The sequence below is a fragment of the Protomyctophum bolini genome, assembly GCF_963924005.1.
Source record: "Protomyctophum bolini genome assembly, chromosome: 13".
Taxonomy (NCBI): Eukaryota; Metazoa; Chordata; class Actinopteri; order Myctophiformes; family Myctophidae; genus Protomyctophum; species Protomyctophum bolini.
Genome location: NC_137874.1, coordinates 24172542 through 24196839, shown reverse-complemented (window position 1 = coordinate 24196839; position 24298 = coordinate 24172542). Strand labels below are relative to the sequence as shown.

At 44.7% G+C, this 24298-nt stretch overlaps 1 protein-coding gene across 1 annotated transcript in view; it reads right to left on the bottom strand.

The window, feature by feature from the left end:
* The window catches only part of rnf43 (ring finger protein 43), a 113397-nt gene that overhangs the window by 26327 nt on the left and 62772 nt on the right, over positions 1-24298 (bottom strand). Inside the window, exon 2 of the mRNA XM_080780322.1 lies at positions 18669-18779. Within this exon, the coding sequence (XP_080636448.1) occupies positions 18669-18779 (111 nt within the window). The remainder of the gene's footprint in view (positions 1-18668; positions 18780-24298) is intronic.

Sequence of the window (24298 nt, the reverse complement as noted above, 5' to 3'; positions counted from 1 at the left end):
ATTGAAGTGATGCCTTTTTCAGTCCAAATGTTGAATGCTCCATCTATAATTGAGGGTTTGAAACTATGATTTCTTACTATGGGAGCACAAATTGAGAAGTCAGTAAGTGTGAAGTCTGAACTGTGCCCAGAATCCAGATCTTAACAGAGTGTTTAATAATTAATTGAGGTGTATTTGGACGCAGGAGTTTGGAACAGAGGAAAGCATGTAGGGACGTTGGGTCACGTGACAGCTTTTCCAATTGCATTGCATTTCCATTTGGGGACAGGGTGTTGGGATGGCAGCTCCCTCTAACACAGTGGTTCCCAAACTGTGGTGCGTGCACCCCTTGTTAGAGTCTAACACAGTGGTTCCCAAACTGTGGTGCGTGCACCCCTTGTTATAGTATACATACCTTGTATACATACCTAGTATACCCCTTGTTAGAGTCCAACACAACATCACCTTTATGTTGGCAGCCAAATAATAATATAGAAAATTATGGAGAGATAACCCATCCTGTCAGTGCCGCTGTAGCATGCTTTTACGTATTCTAGGGTTTTTCTTATTCCATATAAACTCCGATATCAGCTTATCAATTGAAGAAAAAAAGGATTTGGATAAGAAGACAGGGATGCATTGGAACAAGTATAGAAATTTGGGCATAACATTTTGATCGTGTTTGTTCTACCTCCTAATGATAAAGGCAGTAAGTTCCAACGCTCCAGATCTTGTTTCAAATGGAGTCAGTGGGGAGAAATTTTCTTTGAAAAGGTCTTTAAAATCATGCGTAACCCAAATTAGGGGTGGGCAACTTTGACGATGGTCAAAGACAAGTTGGCCACTAAATAGCTGACCTACAAGCTCAAAACGCGTCACAGTGCGACGCGTTTTGAGCTTGTAGATTATGCCCCCCAAAAGAAACGGGAGGCATAATCTTCCATTTTTACCTCGCACTGGTCACGCTAAAGTCTCTCTAGAAGCGTTAATATTCCAAACAAAATGCATGCTGAAGTCAGAAATTAAGACAGAACATTGTCCTTCTGGTCAAAACCATGGAGAGCTCCCTAGATTAGGAGATACGAGCCAAACAAGGAAGTGAACAGCAGTGCGCATGCGCAAATCAACATGGAGTACATTGCAGAAGGAGAGGCCAACCAAAAAAAGTGTTTTTTTGTATATCAATGAAAAAGATCAGGTCTACGCATCTTTAGCATCCCGTGCTTTTGACATAAAATACGTGTATACACGTCCTTAGCAAAAAGTGTGTTAAGCATGGAGAGGGCTCATATAGACCTCCTATAGACAGATAATAGTGGACTATAATAGTTTTCTGAATTTCCCCCTTAATCTTTCACCTTTTTCTCTCATCTCTTCTCACAACACTTAGTGTTTGCCTTTATCTTTATGACAAGAGTATGTTGTTGTTTTTTAGTATGAACGTATCCTGACCTCAACATTTAGGGTCAGACCAGTGTTGATTTCGTCGACTAAAATCATGACGAAAAATTAGGAAAACTAAATAAAAACGAAATGAAAACAAAGCTATGATGATTAAAACTATGACTAAATATATTGACATTTCGTAAAAAAAAATAAAACTAGACTAATATGTCAGGGAGTGGTCAAGAAAACTAAAAGAAAAGTCACTTTAGGTTTGGTCGGGCTAGCAGATCTACAAGCTCACAATGCATCGCATCGCATTGCTTGTAGATGTGCTTGTAGATCTGTAAATAGCAGATCTACAAGCTCACAATCCATCGCGAGCATGTGACTTGTAGTCCAGGAAGGAAGTGAGACCACATTTTTTCATGACAAATGTTGGTCATGAACATGCAGGCGCCATGACTAAAATATCTAATATTGCACACATAAAAACTCCAGGAAAGTGTTTCTTGTGTCCACATCATTAAAATAAGATCTAGTCGCAAAAGGGTGAAGTGGCCCTTTAACACCCCCAGTATTTATTTAACTCTGAGATGTTTTTTTTGTTTTTTTAACTAACACACACACACACACACACACACACACACACACACACACACACACACACACACACACACACACACACACACACACACACACACACACACACACACACACTACAAATGGACAATAATGGGTCCCCTTACGATGGTGGTTTTCAACCAGTGGTACGGGGACCAATAGTGGTCCATGAGGGGGGTCCAGGTGGTCCCCAGCTAAATGATGGAGAATTGATGGACACTTTTATAGACCTTTACGGGTCCACAATTAGAAGAATTGTTATTTTGATTAACGATTGCCTGTTATCTCTCCTATGGAATCAGTGCCAGATCAATAAACCATGGGATTGTGGACAAAATCGATATAAAAAAAGAAATCTGTAGTGCTGAGAGGCTAAATGTCATAAAATAGTGCAAATGCAGAATAAATAAATAATGGGGCCTTGATGTGAAAAAGGGTGAAAACCACTGCTGCCTTTACACTTTGTGTCCACTTTCACCCTCTGAGTTAAACCAACAACACTTTCACACTCTCGGAGTTAAACCAACACCACTTTCACCCTCTCAGAGTTAAACCAACACCACTTTCACCCTCTCAGAGTTAAACCAACACCACTTTCACCCTCTCAGAGTTAAACCAACACCACTTTCACCCTCTCAGAGTTAAACCAACACCACTTTCACCCTCTCAGAGTTAAACCAACACCACTTTCACCCTCTGAGTTAAACCAACAACACTTTCACCCTCTCGGAGTTAAACCAACACCACTTTCACCCTCTCAGAGTTAAACCAACACCACTTTCACCCTCTCAGAGTTAAACCAACACCACTTTCACCCTCTCAGAGTTAAACCAACACCACTTTCACCCTCTCGGAGTTAAACCAACAACACTTTCACCCTCTCAGAGTTAAACCAACACCACTTTCACCCTCTCAGTTAAACTTTCACCCTCTCAGAGTTAAACCAACACCACTTTCACCCTCTCAGAGTTAAACTTTCACCCTCTCAGAGTTAAACCAACACCACTTTCACCCTCTCAGTTAAACTTTCACCCTCTCAGAGTTAAACCAACACCACTTTCACCCTCTCAGAGTTAAACTTTCACCCTCTCAGAGTTAAACCAACACCACTTTCACCCTCTCAGAGTTAAACTTTCACCCTCTCAGAGTTAAACCAACACCACTTTCACCCTCTCAGAGTTAAACTTTCACCCTCTCAGAGTTAAACCAACACAGAGGACTTTTACGGCACTTCCGTCCCCCTCCAGGCACCCCCACTCCCCCAGTGAGGGCAAGACCAGGCCCGATCGCATCTGTACAGCTATGTTCGCAAGCACACACACACACACACACACACACACACACACACACACACACACACACACACACACACACACACACACACAAAAGAAAACTCCAGGCTTTAAACTGTCAAGGAGATCAAACGACTAATACTGTGGTAATAATAACTTACTGTCCTATGAAAGCCTCATTCATCAGAGAGAGAGAGAGTGAGAGAGAGAGGGAGGGAGAGAGAGAGAGGGAGAGCGAGAGATAGGAGAGCGAGAGAGCGCGCGAGAGAGAGAGAGAGAGAGAGAGAGAGAGAGGGAGGGAGAGCGAGAGATAGAGGGGGAGAGAGAGAGATAGAGGGAGAGAGAGCGCGAGAGAGAGAGAGCGCGAGAGAGAGAGTGAGAGAGAGAGCGAGTGAGAGAGAGAGACAGAGTGAGAGAGAGAGTCATATAACACATTTAACTACAAGGGCCATTAGAACACTCATCAGACATCCTGTGTATAGGGATGAGGATCCTTAGGGTTTTTATCAGTCTATACTACCGATTCTTATTATCGATTCCGGTTCCCAATTTCGGTTCCAAAATGGTATAAAATACCTTAAATAAGAGGTCAAATGTTTAAGAAAAAACATTTTATTCTTTTTAATTTAAGACATATGAATAGACTAACATCCACTCGTTAATTTAACAGTTGAGCCATTTGTGGATTTCTTTTTTTTTGGAGGGGCGATAGCCCCGCCTATGACCAGCTTTTAGTGTGTGTGCAAACACAAACTTTGTCCCAACACAAACATTAAATGCCATTGACAATGAATGGACAATTTTGAGTGTTTGTGTAAACACAAACATTGAAGATGAAGGTTGAGGACGCAAATTCTGATTGGCCGGAATGAGATGATGTACTGTATGAGGATGTACGATGATTACAGCGCTCCTCACTTCACACAAGTGTGATTTTTTAATTAATTTAATTTACCACACACACACGTACCTCCCAGGTCTTTTTGGGGGATGGAGGAGGCATGTTAATAACAGCAATTTGACATGGAACGGTATCATCTGGGCTCCAGTCCCATCATTTAAAAGAGCAGAGCATGGCGTTCTATATTTAGGGGGCCGGCGTTTTCCTCGTGCTCGCTCCGCGTCCTGCTCCCCGCCGCCGACAGCCTGACAAAGCCCTGACGGATCCCCCAAACCGCTCGCTATCCCTTTGAAATGACAAGTGAGAGATGTGCCGTGCTAATAGGAACGTCTTGAGGCGCAAACACTTTGCATTCCCAAATACCAGGAGGAGTCAATCACGCTTGGCAAAACGGACAAACATCCAGCATCCTAGTATGTGCAAGTGATAGGGGCGCACACACACACACACACACACACACACACACACACACAGCTGATATTCCAACTGCTTCTATTTTTAGGCTGCGCCCCCTTCTCCGTGGCCCCATAGACATCTCACTGTTTTATGCATATAAAAGTGTTGTGGTCGCGCTGTCAACCAAAAACCCAAATCGGGCCTGCAAGACCACAACAACAACAACAACAATTTCTCTAAAGAGAGAGAAGGCACATATAATATCCAAAAGGATCTACTACGCGTTGGGCTGATCTCTCATGTGGTATAAGGCAGAGAGCACAGCCGGGACACAGGCCATGCATGTCTCAGTTCAAAGAGGGAGGGAAAGTGTAGCTGTAGAGGGAAGCTGTAGAACAAGACATTTAGTGGAAAGATTAGGACTGACCCAAAAATAAAATTTGATATTCAAAGCTTTGTTTGATGGCACGAAATCATGCATGTTTCTTTTATTTTTTGTTACTTTTCTCATTTCGTTTTCATCAAAATAGCTGATCTACAAGCCCACAATGCATTGCAGCATGACATGTTCAGAGCTTGTAGATCTGCTACCCTTCAACTTGTTCAAAATGTCTGTCGACTAACTTTTTTCGCTGATGGAAACTAAATGAAAACTAAGCTATGATGACTAAAACTAAATATATTGGCAATTTCGTCAATAAATAAAAACTAGACTAAAATGTTAGGAAGAGACTAGTGGATAAGACATCCATGTATACATTTTACACTGGGTTGCATGCTGAGCGTTGCGAGCTTGTAGATAGGCTATTTTCAGCAAATGTTAAATCAGTAGTTGACTAAATCAACTGTACTGTAGATTTAGTCGACTACAACTAGACGAACACTAAAACATTCTAGGTGACTAAAACTAGATGAAAACTATTCAAGAGACGGACTTAAACTAAAATCTAAATTTGTTGTCAAAATCAACAAAGTCTATGTTGTGGTTTTTAACCAATTTCAACTCGATGCCCCTCTGTTTTTGTGACGGAGTGGAAAAGGACCACCGCCTCCTCCTCCTCTCTCCTGTAATCACTCAGCCCTTGTTGGAACGTAACTGATGACAGCGCTGCACTGCGCTGAATGACAACAATGCTGCAGGTCAAGGTGACATCTGTGTGTGTGTGTGTGTGTGTGTGTGTGTGTGTGTGTGTGTGTGTGTGTGTGTGTGTGTGTGGGGGGGGGGGGCTTTCTGAAATACTGCCAGACCACGTCGTTAGAGTCTGGACCCAGAGCAGACCTGCAACTTACAGTACAAGCTCCTGGAGCATGTGTGTGAGCTGGCTGGCTGCGTACCACAGCAGACTATGATCCAACATAACAAACACTGAATGCCCTTCACCTGCCTGCCCTTAACAGTAGCACTGGTTTGCAGTGGGTGGAAAGTATACCAAGTACATTTACTCAAGTACTATACTGTACTCAACCCATTTAGACCCATTTTAACCCATTTAGACCTGAGAGCGATTCTACAAAATGCCTTCTAAATCCTGACAGTTTCCTGAAAAACCTATGGTTCTATGTTGTAAACCTATGTTTCTATGTAAACCTATGTTTCTATGTAAACCTATGTTTATATGTCAATGTAATGAGTCCCGGGATGCAGGGATGGTCTATTATATGAGTCCCAGGGAAACTTTATGAGTCCCACTTCAACAATGTTAGAAGTCATATTTTGCCATTTTTACAATTTGCTGCATTTAACTCTCATTTCATTTTATATGGTTATAATGTGATTATATTCATGTAGAAAACAGAAGAAGAAAGTATTATTATAACTAAAGCTAGCAAAATAAACTAGAATAAAAAACAATACAGTAGTGCAGAAGTTGACTAGTTGTTTTATTGCATCCCTTAACTATAAACTGCATTTTGGGATGCAAAATGCACCCTATTTTAATATCTGAGTCGTTCTCAAACATTTTCAAGTCAAGGAGCCCCAAAAATATATGTAATTGGCCGCCGACATATCTGAAAATATGTCGTTCCAGGGACCCCCCCAGAAGCAAAGATTTGTGTTAAAAATGTTCACTCTGAAAGAATATATATTCAAAGATTTACACCACATTTTCACGATTTTTCTAAAATAGCTTTTTCTACAAGCTCACATGAGCTTGTAGATCTTACGTACATATGATTCATGATAACTACTTTTTTATGTATATGATATATTGCCATGTTTATTGTCCTTGCTTACTGTAAATCGCTCTGGATTGAGTGTCTGCTAAATGCCTAAATTGTAATTATTTTCCAACCATTTTTGTCCAACCTTTTCTGCCATGATCACATGATCCTTTGTCGTCGTGTTGAAAAATAATTAACTGCCGAATAACTGCCGAACAATAACAAACAGCGTAGAACAGAGCCACCCATAGCGTGCCACCATTGGAATGCATTGGGCCTCAATTTCCCAAAAGCCTTAGCAAGCCAGTGCGAACGCGTCACCTATCCCACTCTGTCCGATGGAAACCCTGTAAGTCTTAAAACGTATTCATAAATAAATTAAGTAAATTATTAAGTAAATTAAACAATGAAAACTCGTAACTCGTGAACGGGAGGGAGGCTGTACAATCAATTAACTTGTGTAACTGAGTTACATGAGTTAAGCTCTTATTCCTATAACCAGCCGGTGACCTCGACAGTCGACACTAGGGGCAGGATACACCCTGCCCCTAGTGTGTGACTGACTAGTCTACCAGGAGTATAGGATACACCCTGCCCCTAGTGTGTGACTGACTAGTCTACCAGGAGTATAGGATACACCCTGCCCCTAGTGTGTGACTGACTAGTCTACCAGGAGTATAGGATACACCCTGCCCATAGTGTGTGACTGACTAGTCTACCAGGAGTATAGGATACACCCTGCCCCTAGTGTGTGACTGACTAGTCTACCAGGAGTATAGGATACACCCTGCCCCTAGTGTGTGACTGACTAGTCTACCAGGAGTATAGGATACACCCTGCCCATAGTGTGTGACTGACTAGTCTACCAGGAGTATAGGATGCACCCTGCCCCTAGTGTGTGACTGACTAGTCTACCAGGAGTATAGGATACACCCTGCATCTAGTGTGTGACTGACTAGTCTACCAGGAGTATAGGATACACCCTGCCCCTAGTGTGTGACTGACTGACTACCTGGAAGGCGGGCAGGCCTATAGGAAGTGGTATGAAATCAGACACACGCACGCACGCACAAAGAACAACAGAACGACCCATTATTCCTCGTTCTAGCTAAGGAGGAGGGGGAAAAACACACCAAAAAGATGAAAAGAACATCACATATCTGTAATTAAATAAAGCAATGGAGAGGCTGCAGGGAACTTTGCTTTCTATTCATTGCCGGGGCACATGTTTATTTCACCGTTCAATACAAGCCGTAGAAGGCTAAGGCTGGGCCACACATAACCGACCGGCCCACTTCAATGGATGCTTACGGCTTGTTTGGACACGGTGATTAAAGTAGATTTAGTGCAATTGTCTGGCCGAGCCCAGTCTCCCTCAGATCAGCACAACCAGATAATTGTGCTTTATTTTAACATAGCGTGCTTGGCTAGTCTGTATACTTCATGGACCGAGATCCCCCATGGGGTCTGTACTAGGTCGGCTCATTTTATCCCCCTTGGGGGGAAAATAGCCACTCAACAAGCTCACAACAACACGTCACATTGCGACGTGCTGTGAGCTTGTGGGAAGTTGAAAGGGCTATTTTTCGCCACATGTCTGGCCCAGAATAGTGATGCTATGGTTAACCCATTTAGGACTGAGGTCGATTTAAAAATAAAAAGTCTTCTCAATCCTAAAAGGTTTCTGAAAAACCCATGTTTCTATGTCAGTGGTGCTCAACCCTTTTCATGTCAAGGACCCCCAGAATTATCTGTATTGGAAAATATGTTGTTCCAGGGACACCCCAGAAGCAAATATTTGAGTTAAAAACGTTCGCTCTGAAAGAATATATCAAAGTTGAACGAAAGTTGTGCTAATATTTTAGAAAAGGTACAAATACAAGTGATGCTAGTTCTGTGGATTAATTAATTTTTAATGCGTGGCCCCAGAGCCCCCCACAAAATGACCGGAACTACTTAATAGTCACCAAAACCAGAGCAGAACTCCCACCACGGGACTCGAGCAATCAATTAATACAATTAATTGCAACCACTATATTAATGGCAAGTATTTCATACAGCTTAATAAATTGTGAACTATCCCTTTAAGTCAAAACTATTGAGTATCTTTTCCACCAATGGAGAAATCTACCGTTTATAAACTAAGAAGCAGCTCGTAGCGATACCCTTCACCCCTCAAGGGTGACCCTGTTCTGGGTTGGTTCAATACCCTTCACCCCTCAAGGGTGACCCTGTTCTGGGTTGGTTCAATACCCTTCACCCCTCAAGGGTGACCCTGTTCTGGGTTGGTGACAACAGCACACAGCGGGACGCTTCGTGGACTTGTACTGTAGATCAGCTATTTCTGGGAGCAACGAGATGCACGACGTACTGTATAACTCAGGGCAGGCATTAATGCCTTTTCTTCCACATTATTGGGAGTATTTTGTTCATTTTTGTCGCCGGAGGGTAGAGAGACTGCAGCTGATCTTGGCACTGTGTGAGCAAAGTGACTGTAACTCTGCTTGTGTGTGTGATGTGTGTGTGCACGCGCGGCGCGCGCGTGTGTGTGTCTGTGTGCAATGATGGTGTGTATGGGGGAGAGTCCCCAACAAAGGTTCCCATTGTTTTCCTTTATCAAAAGGCCTGTGAGCGTGGCGCTCACTTCCCTGATAATATCAGCCTGTAAACATTATGGAAGAAGGGCTGGAATAGACACAGCTAGCCAGGGCACTGCGGGATCTGGAAAATACCTCCGGTGCAAACAGTCACAGAACACCACCTACATTAACAACCCAGATGATCCCACTCAACTGTCAACTTTTCCAATAAATGATACGGGCCCTTTCTTTTTTACACAAGGCTACTAAGACCGCCTAAAACCATAATATGGGTCACAGACTGTACCAGTACGTGAGTAATGAGTACTGAACGTCCAAAAAGTGCAAACATATTAATAACTATACTACATACAATTTATATAGCGCTTTTCAAAATATCTTTACTGACATTAGGACAAACACTGACTTAACCACTTAAATATGGAGTGCCTCCCTAAAACATGATCATCAGGTATTATTATTATATAAGAAGGACATTTTTTTTGTTGTAAAAAGTGTACAGTATTTGTTAAAAGTTTGTTTTTATGTTGATACGCCCACCAGTTCATTAAGTATGCCTGGTTTGCCTGATGGGTGGTGAGGTGATCCACCTGAACTGAAGCCACACCCACAGCTGTTGTTGTATGATAAAGGGGGAGGGGTTAGGGGAGGGGATGATATTGTGATGTCACTACCACTGTTTTTTTTTTTATTGGCACGTTTGACTGTCAAGGTTTCAGCCTCCAGGAATAAACCCTAAATACAAAGGGAAGACATCATTGCACATAACAACCACACCAAGTAGTCCAATGAAGTACTGTCACCTCATAAACACATGAAAAACTGGACAAATACAAAAATCACGCCACTCCATCTTTAAACCATATACTTTGTTGGTCCCCTGCTTTTTCTTTCCTATAGAAAATCTCTTACAAGCTTGTGTTGGAAGTGAGCGCGTTGTGAGCTTGTAGATCAGCCATTTTCGCTAAATGTTTCGTCTATTTCTGCCGAATGTTCAGCTATTACGCCGTGCCCGAATAGGCGACGCTAGGGTTCATGTGGTTAAGTTAAGCCTAATTTATAAATGTTGTCATATGACGGTGTTGCTCGCTGAAAAAAAGTGTAATGGTACGACATCGTACCTATTAAGCCTTTAATGAGGCTCATGCGTCGCTATATAGTGAGCTAAAAGCACCCGCTAATTTTAGAAAAAAGAGGAAATAGGAGGGGGAGGGGAAAGGCAGTGTCATCGGGGTCGGACAAAGATAAGGAGGGTGGCGGTTGGTTAGCCTATTAATCTGGCTGCGTCTAACAGGGAGAATGGCTGGCATGCATGGCCTAAGGTAGAAAACATCTACTGCAAAACAAGCTCTCTGAGCAACTACACTTAAAAAAGCTTATGGGGAATAATGTACAGTATACAAGTCCCAGCCATCAGTGCTCAGTAGAAACTGTACACCAGGGTTCCATTTGTAAAAAATATATATATATCGTTGCTGTCGGGAGGAAACTCCATTTTTGAGGTGTTTCATTGTTGCATAAATCAGTGCTATTGGACACCCTTTACGTCTGTGTGTTGTTTCGAAAATGTTGAACCAATGAAAAGCAGTAAAAAGTGCTTTGGACAAAACCTCTTAACTCCATTGGACTCTCAAACTGTCTGATAAAGCATCAAACTCCACCATCTCTCCCCCTCTCATGGAAATCATTGACAATATTGTACAAAGTCACAAACTTTGAGCAGTATGAACATTTTGGAGTTAGGTGGCTTCTTTCCGACAGCAGAGATATAATAAAAGTACAAAACAAGGACAAACATGGGTATATTTACGTAAGCACTTAAGGCCTACAGTATATACTGTGTCGTAGTGAAAATGGCCCATCTACTGTACAAGCTCACAAAGGCCCTTTTCCACTGAAAGAACATCTAGATTCTTGGAACGGTGGTGCTTTCACAGAGCTGGCTACCATTTTTTGGTTCCAGTTCTGAACCACGTTTAGGGTTCTGAACCAATTCATTTTCAGTGGAAACACTCTGAACTGGTTCAATTATCAGGCGGGGGGGGGGGGGGGGGGGGGGGAGCGGACCGGTTCAACTCCGGTGGAAAAGGGGCCAATGTGATGTGAGAAATATGTGAAACGTTTTGAAAATAAGGGTTATTGTGCTAAACATACTAATTGTTAAATTGTGATATTATCAATGTAATATGATGAAAGGAAATGCATATACCATGTCTGACCAGGAGATCAGAGTAAGAATGATCCCCCTCGCAAACTATTCAAAATCAATGTGAACTGACCTTACAAGATGGTTCACGGGATAACAGGAAGAGACAGAAGAAAGAACACTGAAAAGCAGATAGATTTTTAAATGCCCCCACGTGGATTTACAGCTGTTCAATTGCATAAGTTAAAGTGGGTCTGTCTTTTCTTTTCAGCCTGTTTTCACAACCAAATGATGTTTAAAGTATACATTTACACATTGTGACTTTATATATTGTCAATTACTTGCATGAGAGGGGGGGACAACTAGGGAGGCCAGGTGCTGCCCTGTGCACTCGTCAGGCGGGGGGGCAATCCACCCCACTGCAACCCCAATTACTAGCACGACAAGGAAAGGCTCAAAGCAGTTGAAACTTAACATTAGTTACGTCTTTGCGAGAGTGAAGATCGCGTTTGAGGTTTGCGTCGCGTGTGTGTTTGATGCGTTTTGAATACAACTATCTGCCTGCCAGCCAGGAAGAAGGCAACTAATGGATTTCCTTAAGAGGGGAAGAATCAATAGACCAGAAGGCTGCCCTAGCTTTGCTGCTGACGCATTTCATACAGGGCCCAAAATGTCAATTGTGTGTGTACCTGCTGCTTTTTGCATTTACTTCTACAGGCTTAAAACAGTCGCTTTTTTCCAGATGTCGGGTCTCTCTATATCCCTCTCTCTCTCTCTGTCTTGATTTGTCTCTGCTGAACTGGAGACATTCGTTGGACTCTTGCTACTGATGGAAAACGTTGATGCGAAGGGCAGGGGGCACACGCTTCCAAAACCTCTGCTCAATCTGAGCAGACCAGTGGTGTAAGGCTCTCTACCTGTACTCCTGTAGTAATATAAATATTTTTCCACTTTTCTCTCCTTTTTTGACCACCAGAGGGAGGCTCAAGTACTACCAGTGGTACTAGTACCAGTGGTTGGGAACCTCTGGTGTAAAGTAACTAAGTACATTTACTTACTTACTTACGTACAATTTTGAGGTATTTGTACTTTTTCCAATTCCCAATGCTTTTACTTCTACTCCACTACAGCTCGGAGCCAATTTTTTTACTTTTACTACACTACAATTAGTTGAAAACTTTAGTTACTTTTGAGATTAGAATTTTGATTAGAAAACATAGGCCTACACATCAACCACTACATCAACCCTATAGACATTTCGGCCATGTAAAAATAGCCGATCTACAAGCTCACAAAGCGTTGCGATTACGATGCTTTGAACGCTCTGAACCTTTTGAACATTCTGCAAATATGAGTACTTTTGTACTTTTACTCGAGTAAACTCGGAGTATCGGAGCACATATACTGTACATTGCAGTATTTGTACCACAAACGCAGACACACGCAGACTATCAGATAAAAAGAGACAAAAACACTGTCAGCGCAGCCCTGATTGATTCCTCACCTCCATGGACTTCCCTCGGTTTTCGAGCACTTCCTGTCGCCGCACCGTAAAATCTTCAGTGTTCATTTAACCCATTTTGGGCGGGAACCCATTTTGGTGTTAGCATCATGTCGTGCTTTAGCTATTGAAAAATAGCAGATCTACAAGCTCGTAGCGCCACTCGGTGGCGCGCTACGAGCTTGTAGGTCTGCTATTTTTGAAAAATCGAAGAACGATGGACGTAGAAGACATTTTTAGAATCTGATCTCAGGTCAGAATGGAAAACTGTCAGGATGTAGTAGACATTTTTAGAATCTGATCTCAGGTCAGAATAGGTTAAACTCTTGTGTACAAATGGACACAAATGGACCCCGTAAAGGAGTCAATGGGACTACTGTTACTCTTCCTGTAAACTACAGTAAATCTCCTGTCACGCAATCCCGCTCTCCGCTGTTGGCAGGATGTATCAGTTTTTCTTACAGCAGTGACGAAGCTGACCAATGTTTGGACAATGTTGTGCGACAGTCGTCGAAGTCGGGTGAAACGACTTTTTCGTTAACAACCTACTCTCTAGTTTCAAATTATAATACGTCTTTCAATTCGATGGGTCATTGGTTCTCCTTTCCTCTTTTTTCGTGAGGACAAAACCACAAGTGTTTTAAAGTGTTATTGGAGATTGCTTACACTTTTCCAAAGGCATGACAGAACCTTTCGTGAAGAAAGGCCCAGTCATGAAACACGACCTTCACTATTAAAATTACCCCATATTTAAGACGCACGCACACATACAGTATATGACCACGCGTGAGCAGCACTGAGTGCACGTGTGGTCGTGCGCACATGCGCGCACACACACACACACACACACACACACACACTCGCGCGTGCACACACACTCAGCTGTACTCAGCTTTTTGAAAACCCTATAGCTTTAAGAAAACAGGATTACAGCAACAATTGGGCCAGAAACCCCTTTTCATCTACGAGGAGCAGAATCAATAAGAGCAGGGCTTTCTACAGGAGTCAACAAGTTCAGACACACAGGCCAAAAGGCCCCCAATCATAGTAAGAGCTGTTTTCACACAACCTTGTTCGCCTTTTGCCGCTATTATAGCAACTTCCTAAAATAAAGCTTTGTGCCAGAGAGCGCAGTGTCTGTACTGTTTTAGAGAATATTGTTTCAAACAGAACACCATCCATTGGAGTTTACATGTTTAGACTACTAGAATTTCCCTAGTTACGTTGCAGCACTATGGGAAGAAGGTAATTGCGGGAGTTTACTCCACATGTAGTAACGGATGGGTTATTAGTTATTATTATGTGTCCTTATTAGTGTATAGTGTAGTGTCAACACGTTATGGCTCGTACACACTGCCCGGTATTTGCTCCGATTATGCTGTCGGGGAGCATTTTTGGCGCTCGCCGACAAAACCCCTGATCTGACGTTAAGCGGTGCCCAAATGGTAGATCACAATCTACAAAGGCTTTGCAGGTAGATCACATGACATGCCCCTAAAAATATATATAATTTTAATATAAAAAACGATTTTTGCATCTGCCGCTTTAGATGACCTGAGATGACTTGATTGATTGACATCAAAAAGGGCCTGTCAGTTCAAACACACAATGCAATACTTGTTGCTTACAATCATCAGTAGCAAAGTCAAATACCAACAAAAATAAAACCCTACCATTTCCATTTTCCCCCCTCTATTTCCCATTCCATGTGCGTTTGTCTTATATGTAGCCTATGAAAGGCCCCTCAATTACATTTTGTAACTATTTTCAGCAATGGGATGATAGTTTTATTTGGTGGGTATGTTGATATGGTCGTTTTGAAAGTAGCTCTCAAGTAAAAAAAAGTGTGGGCACCCCTGGTATAGATGATTATATATATATATATATATATATATATATATATATATATATTCGAAGGCGGGGTTGGCGAAAGGGTCTTTCTGTGTGGAGTTTGCATGTTCTCCCCGTGTCCCCTAGGGTAGGTACCCTCACAAAAACATGCAGTAATCCTGGTCTCTAAACTGCCTCCCCCTGGCCAGCCGGGGCGCCTGATGGAGGGGAAAGGAACTGGTTGGAATAACGTGTTCCTTCCACGCGCTACGTCCAACCAGGGAAACTCCCCCCTGTCAGGTGTAAAGGAGCAACTTGGACACTCAAGCATGAAGGAAGCATGAGTTAAGTCCGTTGCTCTCCCCAGGTTGGCGGAGGGTGTGTAGAGCCCAGGATCACATTTTAGATGATTGACACAGGGGTGAAAAATGGGTTACAAAATCGTGGGATAAAAAATATATATAAAAAAAAAAAGATAACGTCCTGTATTGGTAGCCTATATTAGGTGGTCCCCAGCTAAATGATGGAGAGATGGCAACCAAATGAACCCTTATACTGTAGTGTAGATCTTTAACTCCTGAGAGTGAAAAATGAAACCAAATGGACCCGTCACATGAAAAGGGTTGAAAACCACTGCACTATAGCACCACCGAGAGCTATAGTTCAGTCAGGACAACTCATGAATAGATGGAATATATATTTATTGAATGCAAAATGAGCAATATATTTATTATTGTTTGGCGATGAATTGGATCAGCTTTTTAGGTACTCAGATCAAGCGCATCAGTCCCAACCATAGGGACTCCCTGTACCTAAACAGCAGATCCAAAATGACAGGTGGTAACTGATGGGGTGGAGGAGGGTGAGTAGCAAAGGTTTAGCATCCAGCAGCGCAGCAGAATCAGAGCAGCAGCAGGCAGGCAGGATGAGCAGTGCAAACCCTTCCAGTTTAAATAGCCGGTATGAAGATGGAGTGAGTGTGTGATTGGCTGAGTGAATCATGTGAATGAGAACATGATGCTGAGGCAGCCCAATTAACGGCCGGCAGCACCTGCACTTAGTTTCCTGACTGAACTTGCTCTGCACATGTCTGTGACAGGCGCAATGCTCATTTGTGAGACTAAGCAGAGCACAGTGTGGCGACTGTGGCGTTGTCAGCTTGTAGATCTGCTATTCTCAACACCTAACCTAAAATAACCAATTTAGACCTGAGACTAGAATCTACAAACGTCTTCTAAATCATGACACTTTTCTGGAAAACCCTATGTTTCTATTTGCACGCCGACCCCCATCTGAAAATACCGGTATGTTGTTCCAGGGACCCCTCCCCCCCCCCCCCCCCCGAAGCAAAGATTCTCTGAAAGAATATATATTTAATTATTTGCGCCAGATTTTCATGATTTTTCAAAAATAGCAGATCTATAAGCTCGTAACCGCGCTATGAAGATCTAACGGGACCCAACTTTGGGAACCACTGAGCTAGAGGACACTAGTCGCACACAAAAGTCACAGCAAATCAGGAAAGGAATCTGGCACGTCCCTGCCTTCGTGGCTGGCTGGCGATGTCGCCGGGGATAGGAACCATCGGGAAAACCAAAATAAAAAACAAAGGACAACAATGAAACCTTATCCCCCCCCATTGGTTTTTGAGCCTCACTTTTGTTTGCTTTACGGGTCTATTCTGAGTCGTACGCGGTGCAACCCGAGCCCTCTGTGGCTGTCACAATTATCTATAGATCAGTGGGTCGGTCTGGCTACGGTCCGATTAAACTGTAAACAAGCCTCCATCCAGAGGCAATGGCTGACCCAGCATTGTGACTCAGAACATCTAAGTCATCCACAAAAAAAGAAGACCCTGCTGCTGCTCTTCAGCAGCTGCATGGCCGAACGCCCCTCCCCGTCCGCAAATCCACCATAACCAAAAAGCTTTGAATCTTTCCTAAGGAAACAAGGATGCAGGTGGCTGCTGGCTGGCTGCCGGGGCTGAACTGGACTTTATTGCAACACATACTTTCCAACAGACAACCAAAACAAGGCACAGATCACTCCCCCCCCCCTCTTCTTCCTCCCTGATCTCAAAGGCTGTCTTGTCTGGGAGTAGTGGAGGAGCGGAGCAGAGCAGATAAGGGATATTTTGTGCTAAAATTTTGCACAGATGTAGCCCAGGGCATGCTCTAATGATCATCCACTAGAGGGAGAAAGCACTCGGAAGCAGCACTCTTTTCTTGTCCAAGGGTTTGCATTTTGGTACTAGATCCGTGTTTGTGTTTACAGGGAGACAACGCACTGCGGGGGGCTGTGTTTACAGGGAGACAACGCACTGCGGGGGGTTAACGTTAAAGGCTTTCATCAAAATAGTTTTGGAGTCAGACCCCCCCCTCCCCTTCAACCATGCTTGTCAGTTTAGGAACAAAACCAGGGGGAGGAAGAAAGGGCTGTGAGGAGTATGGGAATGTCTCCACATCGTCATCACCATGACAGGCAGCTCCCTCCATGAAATGCGCCTTGAAATTAGGGCGTAAAAGAGAGCAAAGAGACAAAAAGTGCCCACAGACAGTGCAGGCCCTGCTGCTCATTTTGTCACCACTCGAGAAACTACGGGAAAGAACAGTGACAGTGTGTATATATATATATTCTTTTGAAGTTGCGCTACTGTGTGTGCCATGCCAGCCGGCGTACATGGCAGAACACTTTGAAAACACACACACACACACACACACACACACACACACACACACACACACACACACACACACACACACACACACACACACACACACACACACACACACACACACACACACACACACACACAGTGGAGATCTAGGTCAGGGTTGTTCCTGGAACACATACATTTCAGACGCAGCGTGGGTGGAACCTATGGCGCTCTGGCTGCTTTCACATTAGAGGGAAGCTGAAATGGAGAGTAGCAACTGTCTAGTCCTGGCTGGCTGGCTGGCTGGTTGACTGGCTGGCTGACTGACTGACTGACTGGCTGGCTGACTGACTGACTGACTGACTGACTGGCTGGCTGACTGACTGACTGGCTGACTGGCTGACTGGCTGGCTGACTGACTGACTGACTGGCTGACTGGCTGACTGGCTGGCTGGCTGGCTGGCTGACTGACTGACTGGCTGGCTGGCTGACTGGCTGGCTGACTGACTGGCTGACTGACTGACTGGCTGACTGGCTGACTGGCTGGCTGACTGACTGGCTGGCTGACTGGCTGGCTGGCTGACTGACTGACTGACTGACTGACTGACTGGCTGGCTGACTGACTGGCTGGCTGGCTGGCTGGCCGGCCGACTGACCGACTGGCCAGCCGGCTGGCTGACTGGTTGGCTGGGATAGAAGCAGTGACAGCTGGGGCTTGAAAACCTCACATCCAGAGCCAGGGATCACTGCCACAGCTACATAGCAGCATTGAGCCCCCCCCACCTTCCCAACAACAGTCCTTCTCTCAGAAAGATCACAGCCGTGGCCGGTATCCCTACCAACACATTGAACCACTGCCAAATATTCCCCCCTCTAAGCCATCTTCCCTCTCAAGTCTGGATCCAAGAGTGGATAAAGGCAGCAGAGAGAGAAGGCTTATGGGACGGTTTATCTGCTGGATGGGCCATCTGAAGGGGAACGGGGTCAAAGACGGGATCATTTCTCATGGAGATCAAATAGAGCTTCAGTTGGGGAAGAAAAGCAAAAAGCACAACATGCATGTAACATATCAGTGCGTGTGTGTGTGTGTGTGTGTGTGTGTGTGTGTGTGTGTGTGTGTGTGTGTGTGTGTGTGTGCACGCACTGTGTTTGAGTGTGTGTGTGTGTGTGTGTGAGTGCGTGTCAGTGTAATCCTACCTTTTCAAGCAGGGGCAGACAGCGGGGTACTCTGCGCTCCAACTTCACAATGATGATGTTATCCTCCTGCCGTTCGTCCTCGCTCGTGTTGCACAGATACTGAGGGTGATACTGTAGGAGAGACAAGAGACAGTCAGAGACACTACAGTATGACTCCATCACACGTTCATTATACACCCAAAGAATAAGGGTGCAAATACACGTGGCCGGAAATTAGTTTCCCGACGGGTGGCTGGCATCTCCCTTAAAGATGTGGTGAGAAGTTCAGTCACACGAGAGAGTCGCTGCTTCTTTGCCTGAAAAGGAGCCAGCTTAGGTGGTTCGGGAATCTGCCCAGGAGGAAGTTACTAATGTTGCTCTGGAGAGTATGGAGCTCTCTGGTGTTACCCCCGCGACCCGACAACGGATGAAGATGGATGGATGGATTCATTATACACACAACAACATGTCGATGAGATGGGATACTTCTGCAACAACACAATCGATTACACAGATGTTTTATGGCGGGCGATCACTCCCTCATCTAAAGCCCTGGGGACTGGGGTGTGGCGGGTGGGGGTAGGGGGGTGTACACTTTGGTTAGGTCATTTTTGAGCCCTCGGAAAGTGTGCAAATGACTGCTGAAAGACTGTATTTAGGAGCTCCAGGGACCATGTTTGCGAGTCACAGGCTGGCTTTGCGGGAGCCACAGTACACGTCACTTCTATAGGCTCCTTAGACTGTCACGACACATGCATCACTATCATACTCACATGACATACAGGGCAGTGGAGAACACACCACATGTTGATAGCGGATGGAAAGTTCGCACATTACACAGTAGATGATTGTCACTATAAATCATGCCCTAATCTCTCTTCTCACCCACACCCCGATGGGGATTAAAGTCTGCCCTGCCCTGTTCTTGTTCCGTTACGTTCTATTCTGTCCTGGGCCTGGGTTCGGCAAAATTGGCCTTGCCCCTAGCCTGCCTCGGTGGCTCCTCTTTTAATGTGGGTGCGGGATACGGTCACGGGACTCCCCCCCGTCGTCTCACCCCAGCGGAAATCCCTAAATTAAAAAGGACCCAAGGGGTGACATCAACAGCTGGCACCCCAGTGCAAGGGAGATTGACGTCATGGCTGTAAGTTGTTGCAAAGGGCTGGTGTGTGTCTGTCAGAGCGAGAGCGAGAGCGAGAGAGCGAGAGAGAGAGAGATAGACGGAGACAGAGAGAGAGAGAGGGAAACCACCGCCTCACACACATGGGTGGGGTTGCAAAAACACAGCTAGAGAGGAAGGCAGTGCGTGCTATAGTATGTGTGACACAAAATGATTAATATGATAGCATGAATGGCATGCTCACTCGTAACGCCATAACAACAACCTCCCATGATTAAAGAACTACTGGGATAACCGTAATGTCTATTATGCATATAATAGACAAGATGCATATATAATTATATAGACGGGGGTATTGTCGGAGGAGGGTGAGCGGAAGGAACGTGCGCCCTGCGCAGAGTCGAGTCGCAGACACACTCGCAGCCTCTCTTCCTCTTGCCCTACTGAAGAAGAGACCATCCTCTATATTATAATAATCACATTATTATAATATCACGTTATTATCATCATCATCACACAGACCCTTGATGATTCCGTCCAGTGTTGATTTCGTCCAATAAAACTATGACGAAAGAGACTATAAAATCAAAGTTTGCTGTCAAAAACCACACTGATTCCGTCCTCCGTCTATTATAGAGACACGGGGCAGTCCCCCCCTTGTCAGGAAAGGCCCGACCGCAAGAACAGAGAGCATGAACCCCTGGCCTGGCGTTGCCTCCAAGCTATGCCGCCAGGCTCCTTTTACCAGTCCACATTTACTAGGCCCAAATTAGAGACTAGACAGTAGAAGTTGGCCTTAAACAAAGAAGAAAGGGAAAAAGTAAATACAAAAAAAAAAAGTCCTTCACTGATGTTATGACCTCGGGTGTACTATATCCCATATCGTGGCTGCAGTTAGCTTGAAAGGCTAGCGATGAAGTGTGAATCAGGTTTTAGAAAGATCAGTACTTTAAGTTTAGAATCAGCCTTGACTGACAGCAGCTACCTTTTACCTGATCATTTGTTGAGTCTCCCAATGAGAGATACTTCTCATTGTGAGATCGTGACTTAGTGTGCACGATTCTTGCTCAAATGGGAATCTCGATTTTCAAATCGAAGAATTGAGATCACGATTCTCGTGAAAATATTTACAGTCTGCATGTAGTTGCTGAACATTACGCTTTAAACAGACAACATCAAAGTGCTCGACTTAAACCTCTCGTAAAGTCTCTCTCTCTTGTAGCAAAAACATACAGTAAGAGTAACTAAAATGAAATGGACAGCCGACCAATGCTCCCCGATTCTTCCTCAAATGTAGGAATTGAGATTGCGTAAGGTGTCTATCTAGTTCGCGATCTTTTTTCGAATAATTGTGCAGTACCATCGTGACTAATAAAAAACAAGCAGCACACAGAGTCTAACTCGCTAACAAGGAGCCGTTGGTTTGTGAGAAAGAAAGAATAACTGGCCGGCTTCAGATCTCTCTCCCCATTCTCACAGTAGTGCTGCGCCGAGGGGTAACCAATGTTGTTTTGTCGCGGTGGTGTCTATGTTTTACCATTGCTGACAAGACAAGACTAAGCATTATCTTCTATTTCTGATATGCCCACAGCACTTAGAATCAAATGGCTGTGAACGCCGTCCATATGCCACTATGCTATTGGTGCCATCTACCAGTTAGGAGCAGCAGGCTGCTGGTTAAGACTAAAAACGGCAACCAGGACAGACTGAAACGTCTTCATTTGGGGTTTTTTTGTAAGGCCTTGAGAGAGAGAGAGAGAGAGGGGGGGGGGGCCTGGGAAACCAAATCACTGAGTCTCTATTTCGCAGGGACAAGAAACCACAGGGCGCACAAACAGTTCCCTCCAGACCGTTAACAATGGTCACTCCTCCATTCCTCCTCCGCCTCATCTGTCTAGATGTATGTGCACAACCAGGGGACATGTCCTTCTGCCGTCTTTGTAGCCGCGATTAAAGGCATTCCTCGCCGCTCGGTCTAAAAGTCTGATCCCAAAACATATTCCAAGGCAACAAGAATCTCAAAAACAAATACATGAACAGATGGATGGGGGGGAATACTACTGTAGCTGCGGTGAAGAGCCAATATGTTTTTTTTTGTTTTCCCACCATTCGCTAAATAGGCCTATATAGATTTTCTTTTTTCATCTGCCAATAATCAGCAACAGAGAGTATTCTCATTCATCTGCTGCCAGGAAGAAGAAGCCGGGCGCGGGCAGAAATGTCACTGCGTGTTAAGAGAGGGAAAATAAATAAAATAAAATAGCTAGCACCTCTCATCAGGCTTTACCCTTCAATTACCAGCCACTCCACTCTGTGCTTTTAAGAGAACGCATGGACTCGGTCCATGAAACACTGCACATAAAGTATCACAATCCTAGCTGATGTCTTTAGTGGGAGATGAAAGAAATATATCGACGGTATACAATCGTATACATTAACGACACTAGGGGTGGCGGAGGAGGGCTAACCTTTCCAACAACACATTCCCTGGAACACCTGCCAAAATATACATCAAGGAAGAATCCTAATAAAACCCTGCTTGCCCCCAGAGCATGCACCGCTTGGCACAGAACACAAACATGCATGAAGATTCAGTGAATACATGCACTGAATCTTCTTTTTTTAAGCTACCAGTGTTCTGCGGCTCATTACGCTTCTGTGTGATAAGTCAGATTCAGATCAGAATCCGATCAGATTGGAGTTTCAGATTCAGATTCACTTTAGGTACATACACATGTGGAAAAACTTGTGCTTAGTTGGAAGCTCCAATACAATAAAAACATGATCATAAATCACGCTTATTTATTCTTTTATTTGTCCTTTTTCTCCGGCACAAGCTCTACACTTGTGTGTCCACTAGGTGGCACTGAATTTAACCTCAGGGTTGGTTCAGGTTCAGGGGCAGGCGCAGATTTTCTTCTGCATGCAGCACGCACACACGCAGTACGCACGCACGCACGCAGGTAGGCACGCACGCAGGTACGCAGTACGCACGCACGCAGTACACACGCACGCAGTACACACGCACGCAGGTAGGCACGCACGCACGCACGCAGTACACACGCACGCAGGTAGGCACGCACGCAGGTACGCACGCACGCAGTCCGTCTTTTCCGCAGATGACACCCAGACAAACACTGACTCATTCAAACAAACTTGCGTCACACTATAGCAGTGGTTCTCAACCAGTGGTCTGGGGACCACCAGTGGTCCTTGAGAGGGTTCCAGGTGGGCCCCAGCTAAATGATGGATAGTTGGAAAAACAAATGTACTTTATAGATCTTTAACTCTCGAGAGCATAAAATGTAACGAAATGGACCCCCCCACCGGGTCCATTTGGTTTCATTTTATGCTCGAGTTAAATTATATTGTTAAACATCTGTATTTCTTAAAAAAAAAAAAAAACTGCACTAAAGCAGTGTGGGTCGCGTATTCATTTTTGATGTATTGTCTCTTCTATTAGGGTTATTTTTGCAGTCAGTTTGTATTGGTGGTGGGGAGGGGTCGGGGCAGGGGTCGCAAGACATGGACAAAGCATTTCCAGGGGTCCCCAGCCAAAAACGTTGAGAACCCCTGCACTAAAGGACCCACAGTGAGGCGACCACCGTCTCTGTGAAAAGGTCCAGATGCCAGGGGAGAGGAGAGGAGAGGACAGGAGAGGGGCTTTCCCTACAAAAGCATCTGGGGGCACGGTGGCACAGTCGGTAGTGTTGTCGCCTCACAGCTAGAAGGTCCTTGGTTCGATTCCCGCTGGGGACGCTGGGGGAGTGTTCCCTCCTCCGCATCATCAGTGCCCATACCCGAGGTGGGGTTGTCGAAAGGGCCTTTCTGTGTGGAGTTTGCATGTTCTCAACTTGTCCCCATGTCTCCTGGCTATAGGGTAGGTACCCTCACAAAAAACATGCAGTAATCCTGGACTCTAAACTACCTCCCCCTGGCCAGCCAGGGTGTCTGATGGAGAGGAAAGGAACTGGTTGGAATAACGTGTTCCTTCCACACGCTATGTCCAACCGGAGAAACTCCCCCCTGTCAGGTGATAAGAAGCAGCTTGGACTCCTCATGCATGGAAGGAAGCATGAGGTCAGTCCGTTGCTCTCCCCAGGTTTGCAGAGGGAGTGTAGAGCCGAGCATTAGATTAGATAATTGACACTGGGTGAAAGAATGGTTTACAAAATCGTGGGACAAAATTATATATATATTATATATATATATATATATATGGAAATAAGCATCTGGAAAACTGTGACCCTCGCCTCTCTCTATCCCTGGCAAGATGCAAAGACGAACAGGAGGCAGCTTTTTGGGTCCTGTCAAAACAAGAGGCGTGTCAGCTTTCCTGCCCGCTTTATTGACAATGTCAGCCCCGTATCCAGTAACGGTTACCGCAAGAGAATGACTGGGGCGAAATGTGATCCCATAATGAGGCCCCCAAATAATTACCGCCAGCCCCAAATTTGCCAGGGTGCTTTCTTTAAGTGGGAGTGCCCCCGCCCCCCCGCCCTCCCAACTTCAGGCCAGGCAGACTGTCTCT